The sequence below is a fragment of the Pyxicephalus adspersus genome, chromosome 5 (assembly GCF_032062135.1).
Source record: "Pyxicephalus adspersus chromosome 5, UCB_Pads_2.0, whole genome shotgun sequence".
In the NCBI taxonomy this organism is placed as follows: Eukaryota; Metazoa; Chordata; class Amphibia; order Anura; family Pyxicephalidae; genus Pyxicephalus; species Pyxicephalus adspersus.
The window spans coordinates 18300087-18312550 of NC_092862.1; the positions used below are offsets into that span (position 1 = coordinate 18300087).

The 12464-nt window shown below is 37.8% G+C and overlaps 1 protein-coding gene across 1 annotated transcript in view; it reads left to right on the forward strand.

The window, feature by feature from the left end:
- RSPO2 (R-spondin 2) overlaps nucleotides 1-12464 on the forward strand; it is an 80872-nt gene that overhangs the window by 40056 nt on the left and 28352 nt on the right. The window contains exon 3 of the mRNA XM_072413275.1: nucleotides 8375-8563. Coding sequence (XP_072269376.1) covers nucleotides 8375-8563 — 189 coding nt within the window. The remainder of the gene's footprint in view (nucleotides 1-8374; nucleotides 8564-12464) is intronic.

A 12464-nucleotide genomic window follows, 5' to 3' on the forward strand; every position in this document is an offset into this window, starting at 1 on the left:
CTGTGTAGAGAGCTGTTAGTGCAGCTGTCACTATAGTGTTAAATCCCACACATGAAGAACACAGAATTGGTCACATGGCTTTCCAAGTTATGTCTTTTGGCCAACAGCAGTATAGACTTGGTTAACTAAGAACGTTACGGAGAGCAAGAGATGTCATGATTTTATTCCAATATAAAGTCTCCAGGATATCTGGGCCAACCAAAGCCACGTTACTTATGCCAAGTCATGTTTGCAGTGTTTATGGACATGTATAATTGGCTACCCCAGATCTATGATCCTGGATGTGACCATCACAGCCAAGTGTATGAGGCACAATTGTACAGCCTTCTACAATCCTCTTAGGTGTGGGTGCTCCTAAGTGCCATTTATCTACATTTTGTATAAATTTAGAATGTTACACTTTTAAATTAATTTTACTTTTCATGTTTGGACACCAAAAGCACCTTGTATGTTTTATATGCAATTTTTGTGTTAACATTTTTGTGGTAAACACCACAAAGTGAGTTTTTAATACAAATCTTGTATTTTTTCAGATATTAGAGAAAATCTCTTTAAAGGTTAGAGAAATAGGCATACTGCCTTGTCAACACAAAAAGGAGTCATGCTTACTCCTGTAAAAGGCCACTTTATGTTGTGAGTGCCAATTATCTTTGTGTACCTTGGCTTGGTTAATGGCTTCTGTGTTTTGGCTAATGATTGTTCAAACTGTCAGCACTTGGTAGATATTTGCTTTCTTTAAGTCTAATTTTAAATAATAAAGGATTGCTTCTTATAGAACCTTTTCAAAGGTTTTAGGTAAGATGTAGGGGACCCCTGGTTATGCTTTGAACCAAGATCCTAAACTTCTACCTGTGCTTCTGGCCAAAGTTGAATGCAGCCAACTGCCTCATTGAGCCAATTTCATGTTCTATCCCCCCCCCCCCAGTGGGTCCCGAAGCCTTAGGATCACAGTAAGTTGGTTTTGATATATCCTGGGTATCATTCAGCCATGAAGAAGACCAGCAAAGGACTACTGCGGAAGATTTGGAGGACAGCACTACAGACTATACTAACTGGGGTTATAGTCAGTATAGTTGGGCAGCACGCTGGCTCAGAGGTAGCACTCTGCAGTGCTAGGTCCCAGGTTCCAATCCTGGCCAGGACATTATCTGCATGGAGTTTGCAGGTTCTCCCCGTGTCTGCGTGGGTTTCCTCCGGGTACTCCGGTTTCCTCCCACATCCAAAAAACATGCAGTGAGGTTCATTGGCTTCCCTCCAAAATTGATCTGATGACATATGACTATTGTAGGGACATTAGATTGTGAGCTCCTTTAAAGGAACAGCTAGTGACACAACTATAGACTTTGTACAGTGCTGCGTAATATGATGGCGCTATATAAATACTGTGTAATAATGATAATTGGGTAAGTATTGAAATGATTAGAATGCATTATAAAAATGTTATGGGTTGCACTACATTTTTATTAACATTAAACATATTACACTGGTTAGTTTAGTAGTATGAAAAACCGTGATGAGAAAATGTTTGATAATGTGTAAATTCTTCATGGTTTGTAATATTGGGGGGGGGGGGGGGGGGGGGGGGGGGGGGGGGGGTGACAGGGGAGTGTCATTTTTGTCTAAAGGTTTGCTTCTAAACATTGTTCGTCTTTTCTATCTTAGAAAGGTTTGAGGTATGCAATGCATATGCAAAAACTAAATGTAAAGAATATATTATATTGTTTAATATTCTTTATGTCTATCTGATATATTTATGTCTATGTCTTGTGATCCATTTTAAACTTTCAGAAACCAGACCCCTTCTTAGGGGGGACACCACAATAGAGAGCAAGAAAACCCCCTTCTTGGTCTGGTTTTAATTTCACTTTATCACTCTGATCTGACTTCCGGGCCTTACTGACCAGCAATGACATTGTTATTGGTTGATGAGATGGCCTTAGGAGTTAGTTAAATCACTGTACCTTGTTTTTGTTATTTAATCAATCCTAACAGTTTTTGCAGAAGTTGTCCGCAAAGTTCAAAAAGCAATTCTTGGTCAATAAAGTTCAGCTAATGTAATTACATTTTTTTTTGTTCCTGTTGGCGTCCATTGGCACATGGTTGGGATTTTTTCCCCATCTACCTTTTGATTCCAACTGTGTTCTGAAGCCACTTTGATTTACAGTAGAACTGGCAAATCTTTTCTTCTTTTCCCTTACCTAAATAATTGTGTTTTTCTTGCCACCTCCATGGGGTAGAGGAAAGTTTTTGAAGTGGGCACTAGAAGTCTGCGACTTGATAAACGAGCTGTTGACTTTTTGACATCGACATCTGCTAGGTAACTGATGGTTTTTAAGTTACTTTAGCTATTAAAAATGTATAAATTTGGCCTCCGATGCAAAGGCTTTAATATGCTTTGTAGTTATGCATTATAATGTAATGAATATATTTGATAAAGAACATTTGTTACTTATTATGACCCACCACTGCCTTACACATGTACTCTCAACATGGATGCTCTTAACCCCATATACCTTTATATAAGCTCCTATCACATATATATACCGTACTTAAATAGAGGTGCAAACTAAATGTTCAGGGTTTACATTAACATTCAAAACATTTCTATTTTACACTTTAACCAAAAAGTTCACATGTAAAAGAAGCATTAATATACTTTTACTGAAAATACTGCCTAAAAAAAAAACATGGACATGTCTATCCACTTGTGTATTGAAATTCTGTTGCTGTAAATATTTTACCATTTAAGTTTAATACTTTCTTCCTCCTTGAACCGAACGGGTAAGGGACCACATATTGTACATACTCTGCAATGTAGAACACTTTCAGCAGCTGGGTTTTAAATAGGGCCATTGAATAGGTAGATATATTTATGATACTTTTATCTTGGAGTAAAAGTTACTCCAAGCATATCTTTATTACACGTGTTTCAATGACCGTAATTGATTTCCATCAGGGAATGTTTTATGCAATGTCAAATTCCTTGTTTTATAAGTGAAGCCCAATGAAAACCATGCTGCCTGTGTGTAGCTTCCGTTTGGTTTTTAATGTACATCTCTCCACATTGAAAACAATTAAATGATGGTCGTGCAAGCACAGTATGCTAAGGAAGTTAGAACCAGGAAAACGACAAAATGTTCTGTGTAATAGTGGTGTTCCTAGCAGACGGGTCTTAGGTGCTAAAATATGTGTGCCTACAGGCTCCAGTGATGGAAATCGGGCTTTACATATTAAGAAGGCTGCAGAGGCAGGCTGAAATGATTTTCAATAAGGATAAGCCTAAAAATTTTAGCAAATTGTTCATTTTTTCCCTGAATTGTTTTTATATGGGTGTGTTGTGTGTCTACTATAATCCCTAAATTTAGGGTTATAGTAAGGAAAGACCTAAGCTTTCATTGAAGCTTATTTCATCTATCCTGGTCATGTATTGGTGCAAAAACAACCCCTCAATGCCCAGATTTGGAAAAAGAAAATAATCTTTAATAATCTGGGCATTCAGGGGCTGTTTTTGCACCAGTACATGACCAGGATAGATGAAATAAGCTTCCGGAAACCCAATGCACCCTATCCAGAAAAACTCCCTAATGTCCTTTCCCTAATGTTTTGCCAAAATTGTGAACATTTCAATTAGTTTCACTCATCCCATGCTTGCTAAATAGGGGTCACTTTTAAAGCCCAACACTGTCATCTAAGAACTGGTGCAGGGTACATTTTTTAATTTACCTGTAATTGGGTTTTACTTAAGATTTTATGTAAAAGTTTTTATATCTACATCTATTTAACTCCTTGTAAAAAGGAATTGCTGAATCTCTCTAATTGTGCCTAATCAGGAGCAGGTAATAATAAAACACACAAGGTATACTTATAGTGCCTTGTCTTTAGTGTCCACAGATGCACAGAATGTAAAATAATAGGAGCAAAAATCAATATCTTTATTGGTATGGAGATTCAGAGCGCAACTGTACCTTCCTAAATGGATTTCAGCTTTAAAATAAATACATGAGGTCATCATAATAGGCCTAAATAAATTTAGAGAAAATAACTCCATTCCAGGAGCTTGCTGCTGCCTATCAGACCAATACTGATTGGAAATTCTGAACATGGAAATGTATATGCACATCTGGGTATTGTGGGTACTCATGTGACACGATAGATGACAGCTAGAGAGCGTTTGCATATGTATAGTGATACGAAAGTTAATATTGAAGATGATCAGTTCTAGAATCTTCATTTAAAGCTTTTTGCATTATAGCCACTCTAACTGCATTACAAAATCTCTGATTAAAAGGGGGACTATAATAAAAGGTCCTACAACAATTAGCATGAAGGGGGCACAACCTATTTACCCATTGGTATTACTGTAATGCAATAATGCTGCATATGTAATCATAAATATGGGCAATTTTACTTGTTAGCACCAAGTACTGCAGCAAAAATAGAGTTATAATACTATGTGCTGGCAACACACAGGAGAGTCAGACTGCCGCTTTCACCCACAAAGCAGAGGCCTGACTTTCCAACAGTCTGCCAACCAACCACTGCTCCAATCAGTTGCCTCCTTTTCTCTACATTGTGGTGCATTGGGTATTATTCAGTAATATTATTGATAAATAAACCACTGTATATCCTTTTGAAGGTAGAACAACTAATATATACTTTATTTTTCCAGCGTGTTTGATGATTTTTTTTTTACTAGTCACAGTTGCATTGTCAGGTATAGGAATCTGAAAACTTCTATCTTCAATAGAAATGACTGCAAGTGGTTTAATGCTAACTACGTCCTACGTCTGATATGTGTTTGTCTTGAAAGACTGTGCCATTGTTATTCAGGCATTTTCTAGGGTCAGCAGCTTTGTCCTGGATTGGGATCCTTGCTCAGGGATGATGGTCATATAAATTCTGGTGTCTGCACATTTCTTGCTGTTGTCCTTCAATGTCTGACATAGGTAGTGTATTAGTGGAAGTAACTGGAAGTAGGGGGATTCCACATTTAGAGCTGAAGGTGTGAACCCCCTCGTTGTTCTTTCTTCAGGGATGTTTGGTGTTTAACAAGTCCAGCAGTTTGAGGTCCCTGTGAGCTGCGACTTTGGTGGTATGGTGGAGATATATCCATCTTAGGAGTGGTGTCGCCCATGTTTCTGGTAAAACATGGTGATAGTGGCATGCTCAATGGGCTGCTGATGCTGGATATTGTTTCCGAGCCAACAATAGAAGGGTGGTAGCAGACCCCAAGGGGATTTGGTAACGCCTTCAAGGACCAGCAACCTTTTGAGATATTGATGTGAGGAAAAGTGTAAGCTTAATTTGTTTATTTTGGCTAATAAACTCAACGATGGGTGATCATGGTGTTGTTATTCCAGGAAAAAGGGGTGTTGGGTTAGGTAAGAAGTTTGGGTGAAGGAACACTGAAGCTCTGTGCAACCCCGGTCATGTATGTTTCCACTGGGGAGATTCCCTCCTCTGTTGGTTTAACAGAGTATTGTCACTGAGACAAACTTTATTGGATCCAAAATTTTAGGACGGTCATCAGAACAAGACGTAAGGGAGAATCCTTCAACTGGAACACTTTTCCCTGTGTTCCTGTTGTGTCTTCAGGACAGGAAACAAAATCTCCCCAGTTGGACACAGGCACCAAAAATGCCTTTTACAGGTTTTAAATCTTCCATACTTTCTAAATGATTTAAAGGTGCAGTATTTTCAAAATGGTATAACATTACTGTATATTGTAACATACTAGGGATTTATTTATGCAAATATGTAAAGCTCCAGGTTAACTGAAACAACACTGCTATGAAATCCTGGTTTTGCTTGTTTCCCACAATTCAACAATTTTTTTAGCCATGTTTGCAGACAATTAAGCCTCTACAAAGGGCCCGATTGAAGAAAAGAGACGGGGGTCTAGTGGGGAGGCATTGCCTGTGTACATGTAGATAGCTTTCTCAGTTGGTGGTGAATTTAGGGGGAATAGACAAGTCTGTATTGATTACCCAATGGTTCATGTTTGGATGCCACAAATACCTCTGTAACAATTCCTATGATACAGAATAAAGCTACTGAAAGGTCCACTATATTAAGACCAATATGAAACAATAATGCATCTGTGATCCGTGTTGGTGGTTTCTAATGAAACAAAGAACTGGGTTTTTAGTAATCCTTGAAACCGTTTTGTAATATACCCAATGATGGTAAATCCATGCCTGAGTAACTCAACACTCCAATAGCCAATTTCCAAGAAATACAGAAAAACAAATTCAAGGATTATAGAATAAAACATAGTTAAATACCAAGTAATGTGTTTTTATTTCCACACAAACCCTTAGTCTCTTCTCTGTGCTTTTTACTGCCAGTACTGTATTTTGACTAAACGGCAAATGTTCCTTATACACAAGAACACAGCTCTTCTTGTGAGAAGTAGAAGCCCTTTTTTTCCGGTAAAGTGCGCCCTGACCAAGTGTTAAGTGTATTTGGAAACATAACAGTCAAATGTAAACCAACCATTGCAGGAATAATGAGCCTTTTAGTGGACTTCTTCACATTTAAAGGATGATTGCCATTTAATTTATTTTCATTCTTATGTGGCGTTTGGAGTAATTGTCCCATGTCGCTGTCATTTCTCAATGGGTTGAGGCCAAACTAGTAGCACTTAACATGAAAGGGCAGCTGACACTGTGCAGCCATGTGTAATCCCTACAGGGAACATGAACATAAACACAGGACAGGCCAGAGTCTGACTGACAGAAGATTTTTCTTTTGAAACTTCAGAAACTTCTATTACTCTTATGCTGCGGCCTTCTAATTATTTGTGTTATTTAAAGAATTTCTTAAGAAGTCTAACGATATTACATCAAGTTCTCAGATGCTCCTGATAGTTGCTAAGTATTTACAACTTTTGGTGAGGGTAAATAGGACTTGAAATTGAATTTACCTGTATGGTGACTTTGGATGGTGCAGTATTGGGTGACGGAAGAGGTAATGTTCCCATATAATGTATGTTACTTGTCTGGGGGAAGGGGTTACGGTCATGTTTTAAACGCCTCTGGGAGTATTGCTCCCATACTTAATGTCTAAATGGGTACTATTCTCATGCCTAAAAAGCAGACACCACAAGATGCCTGGTATTACACAGTTTAGTCAGAAAATGTATTCTCCATTTCCCCATGTGATAAGAGTACCTAAGTGGCTAGTAAGGCTACCTATCCAAAAGGGACAACTTCAGTAGCCTGCAAGATCAACTATTCAATAAAAATACCTCCATGGCTAGTAAGGCCACCTATTCAAAAAGTGTACCTCAATGGTAAGAAAGGGAACATATCAGAAAGAAAACCGTGATGACCAGTAAGGGCACCTATACAGGTAAACTACCATGGTGCCTTGTAAGGCCATACATCCAATAAGAGTACATCAATGGTCAGCAAGCCCACATATCCAATAAAAGCACCTCAGTGGCAAGAAAGGGCACCTATGTAGTTAAAGTTCCTTGGTGCCTACTAAGGCCATACATCCAAAAAGAGTACATCAATGGTCAGCAAGCCCACATATCCAATAAGAGCACCTCAGTGGCAAGAAAGGGCACCTATCTAGGTAAAGTTCCTTGGTGCCTAGTAAGGCTATATAAGACTTTCTCAGTGGTCCGCAAGGACATTCTCATTGGTCAAGGGAATGAGGGGTAATAGGGCTTAGCCATGCAATCAAGGATGTCAGGCCCTGGAGAAACAAAATGAAGATTTTTTTTGTTTCAAGGAGAATTTGTCTGGGGAAAAAGTAGTTTAGGTCTTCTGAACTTATGGTATAAGAACAGTGTCACGTTGAGTGTGCAATAAGCATTTTGAAACCGGGTAAATGCTGGATAAAAGGAACATCCAATGATCCAGCTATTTTGTATAGAACATGTAGCTGAATTAGTCTTTTTTCTTCCTCCTGTAATTCCGTGAACAGCGCTGCTAAGGAGAAGGGTTCCAGTACTTGGGCCAATAAGGACTTTTTTTCTTTTTTAACTTTGAACAAGCACAAGGATCTATGGATCAATGTATTGCCCAATCATAGGTGGTGGGATCTCCAATTTCTAATACTAGACTTCAATGTACTCTCTAGAAGATGCAGCGTGTGGCTGTGCTGCCAGGCAGGCGTCTGTATCTGGCTGAACCTAATTGAAATGCATTTTATCTGTATTAAGCTTTTTGCTGGTAGTGTAATTTTAGAACTGAAATATTTTATTGTAATAAAAAGATTAAAAAAAGTTTCAGTAAATTTTGAGAAGTTTTGAAGTGTAGTAAAACAATTACAAAGCTAAATGTGCAAGGTTTATTTTCTTAGTGTAAAATGTAAACTTCTTGTGTGGCTTTGTAAACTGATTTGTGGATATCTTATTTTACAGCCAGCTATGGAACGAATCCAATCTGCAAAGGTTGTCTGTCATGTTCAAGAGACAATGGCTGCATCCGCTGCCAACCCAAACTGTTTTTCTTTCTGCGGAGAGAAGGGATGAGACAGTATGGAGAGTGTTTACATTCCTGTCCTCCCGGATACTACGGACTAAGAGCACCTGACATGAACAGATGTTCCAGTAAGTCATTGTGTTATATATGATTCTATTTCATCTCACCCTCTCTGCCCCTTGGCTTTAAATGTTCTGGAATGCTGATGTCCAAAACTCTTCAGTTGACTGTGATATATTTCATCTCATGACAAAGTCCTGTAATATAGAATGGATATAATAAAGGTACCTTCCTCTCCACCTCTAGAGAATATCCCAGCATTATATTTTATATAACTTTTAAATGTTATATTACATTTTGTTATTTAAATTAAATGGTCCAATATTTTTTTTTTGGTAGCAAATTTTTGTTCTTTTATAACTTGGTATTCTATCAGAAAACGTGAAATTCTTCTCTGCTGGAAGTCAGAAGAGGGCCTGATTTTATTAAAGCTCTCCAAGACTGGAGAAGATAAACCATCATAGGAGAACCTGGGTGATCAGCAAACCCTGAATGGATTTCCTAAAAATAATTTGCTATCAAATAACAAATGTTTTCAATTGTCGAACTTTCTAGGTTTGCTGGATCGCCCAGGTGCCCCCTTGATAGTCTAATCTCTCCATTCTTGGCGAGCATACATAGGTCAGGCCAGTGTGTGGGCAAGCTTATTGGTAGCCAAGCCAGCAGTACTGTTTTGCCTAAAAGTAATGTATGCATGCGGAAGTTGGGACTCCATTGGTTTTCAATGGCCAGCAATGTGGGAATGGCCAGCAATGTAAGAAGCCTTCTTTCTACTGTCCACCACACTAATATACTGTGAGCTGTGGAAATAGTAAATATAGTAAGCGTTCCGTGAAGACCTGAAAGTTATTTCAAAGGTTCCTCCATGTTAAATAGGCTGAGAGAGGCTGGTGTAGAACCCCACTGATGTCTAGGAATACATTTCAATTGCAGTAAAAATTGTGAGATTTGGCAAATAACCTCAAAATGTAGAATCAACATATGGCAAAATAAAGGTGTTTTGTGGGGTTTATTTTTAAGCTTCTTTCTACAATCTTCAATTTGTTTGTTTGCTAAAATTGGTCCCTTATTTGCCTGATTCTTTCTTTTATCTATTTACTAAAGAAACACTGAACTATAAAGTTGTAGTGGAGGCATAATATTGCACAGAACACAGGGGAAAAAAACACATGCATAAAATACTCAATAAGCTAAACTACCCTAAAACACGCACTAAAAAGGTGAAAAAAGATAGATTTTTTTTAATTAATTAAATCAATTAATTTTATCTAAGCAGAGGTTTTACTTTGGTAAAATATTGCCAAAAGCCAAATCCTTACATAAACTGTGAAATTAGTTCTGCTTAAATCACTCTGCTTATCTTTTAATCAGCTATTAAGTGCAGCTTGTGTTGCATGGGACTCATTTATGAAAAAAACTGACATTCTGCTCTCTTTAAACTTGATTTTTTTTTCACCCATTCATTTTATTACTGGCCAGCCTACAATGTGTAGATTAAAGTCAAAGTATATGTTGGCCCATGACCTCATTTCTTTATTTTTAATGAATGGATAAATAAATTCACTCCCACTGCTTAAGGGCCTCCACAGAAAAGATGATAAAAAGGTTCCATAGATTGAATAACATAAAGGGACTATATATTGTGTGTGATTTTTCCCACCATCATAGGATGATACTCGTCACATGATCATCCATTAGTACACACAGTAGACTGTATGGCGGGTAGCCTAACAGACAATCTTTAGCCTTTCATGATAATATTCTAAAGTTCTCACTATGCTGGTTAAACAAAACTTTTATTATTCTTTACTATATTCCAATTCTTTTAATAGGCTCCCCACCCCGGAAGGATTACAATGTATGCCGTGATCACATATGGCACTTTAGGGTGATGTTCTGTATGAGCTGTTACTTTACCACATGAATCAAACACATCCTTCAAATTCATATTCATATACATTGACAGTATAGCTCTCACATATTCCCTCATGTTTGTTGGCGTATGTCTTTGATCACAATACACCCTCCTCATGTCCTCAGTTTGTTAACCCTTTTGTGATGCCTGGATGGCAAGAATAAATTGAGCAGCATCTGTGTGCATCCACACAGATGCATAATTTATTACTTGATAATAATTTATTACTTTGTCTACATACATTTTCACCTGTTTTAAAGACATAAATTCCTTTTTTTATAATGTTTAGATAAACAGTTCTGATTTTATTTTAATAAAGGCTGGTATATGGACAAACAAAGTGACCATGTGCACAGAAAGAAACTTGGTGGCCATCACTGTCTGTTACAACTATTAACAAACACAGCCATGTGATTAGTATGCCGTAACTGGTGATCACATGATCATGAACGGTGCCGATTCTTGTTCCTGGTCTGTAAGTGAAAGTGTGCTCTCATTGCTAAACAGAATTGGATTATTGAAGCCTTGTCCTCAACCTAAATTAATCCATGTATTGGCAAAATCACATAATTTAAATGTTTATTTGCAGTTTTTTTCTTGCATAAATAGTTATAGTGACTAAAAGGCAATTTACCTTGATTTTGCTGGGATGTGACTAGTTAATTCTAGCAATTACAGAAGAATGCACCCCTCTTACTCACACCAAGTGCATTGAATGGCTTTAGGTACACTTCTTGGTATCCCTGGATTTCTCGCTGGTTCTTTCTGCTCACCTCCTACATCAATACTGTGCCCTGTAAGGTGGTGAATAGAAAGAACCAATACATGCTAAGAGGGATTCATAGTCCCAGTGTTGGTTTCCCAGAGGACTTTGGAGGACCATCGCTCTAGAACAGTCTTTTACACCAAGATCCTCGGGTACCCTGGCTTAAAAAATTCATTAGGTGTTCATGGGAAAATGCTTCTGTCATTAGTGGTCAATTGGAAGAATATTCCTCTTACAATGCTTTGTTTTGAATGCCATTCTTAAAGAAAGATAAAACGATATCTGGTGTTAGGTAGCTGACTCTGCAGTAGAGTTGGTTCAAGAACTATGCAGGCTTCAAAAAATGGGAGGTCAATCATCTATAGCTCCAGGATCCCCATGGAACCTATAGAGGAACCCTGGTTTGAGAATGGCTGCTCTAGAGAGATGATTGAAAGCATAGCCAACAGAATAGGTCTGTAATAAAATATTTGGCACTCATGGGTAATGGCAAAGGAATTGAATACCAAGTGGCTCTGCAAATCAGGAGATCAGGAGATGAAGGTTTTAGGCCACAAACCTTAAAAAAAAAAAACATATTCGGATGCATGTGAAACCCTTGTTGGCCGATACTAAATAGAGATAAAGATGCCTTGAGTGCTGCTGGCTATACTTTCTATTTTTAAATGGTTTATAGTCTTCTTTTACAGGGTAGACATTGGGTCACTTTAATTTATGTAGCTGTGCTTCTACATAGTAATGAGGAAAACATGCTGTGTTGGTGGCCCTCGAGGACCAGAGTTTAGCGCTGCTGCTCTAAATACGGTTTTACCCTAAAACGTTTTTTAAAAAGTATTAGCAGTGTCGGCTTTTGCCAAATTTCCCAGACAGAGTAATAAAAAAATGTCTTTATGTCACTTTGGTTCAATCATCTTAACCAATCCTCTTTGATGTGACTGCAAGTCTGGCATAGTTCACTAATCCTGCCTTTGTTCAGCATTGCGACGCGGCACATCATTTATGTAATTTTCTTGTAAAGTGTCCGTATTTTTTAGGCATTTTAATTCATGTTATCATTTGGACTGACCTTTGAACAAACTGTTGCTGATTTTTTGTGTCAAAGTTAGTAAATCCAAACTTTGAATCGTAATTAGCAATCTTGGTATGGTGCAGCAGGTCTGGAAACTGAGAACGGCAATAAAAAAAAAAAAGCTAATTGCAATGCAGAGGGGCTTGCCAAATTGAATATTATTTTAATTAAAGATCCCCTAAACATGCATACTGCAGTTTATAGGTTTCAGAGTTTTTG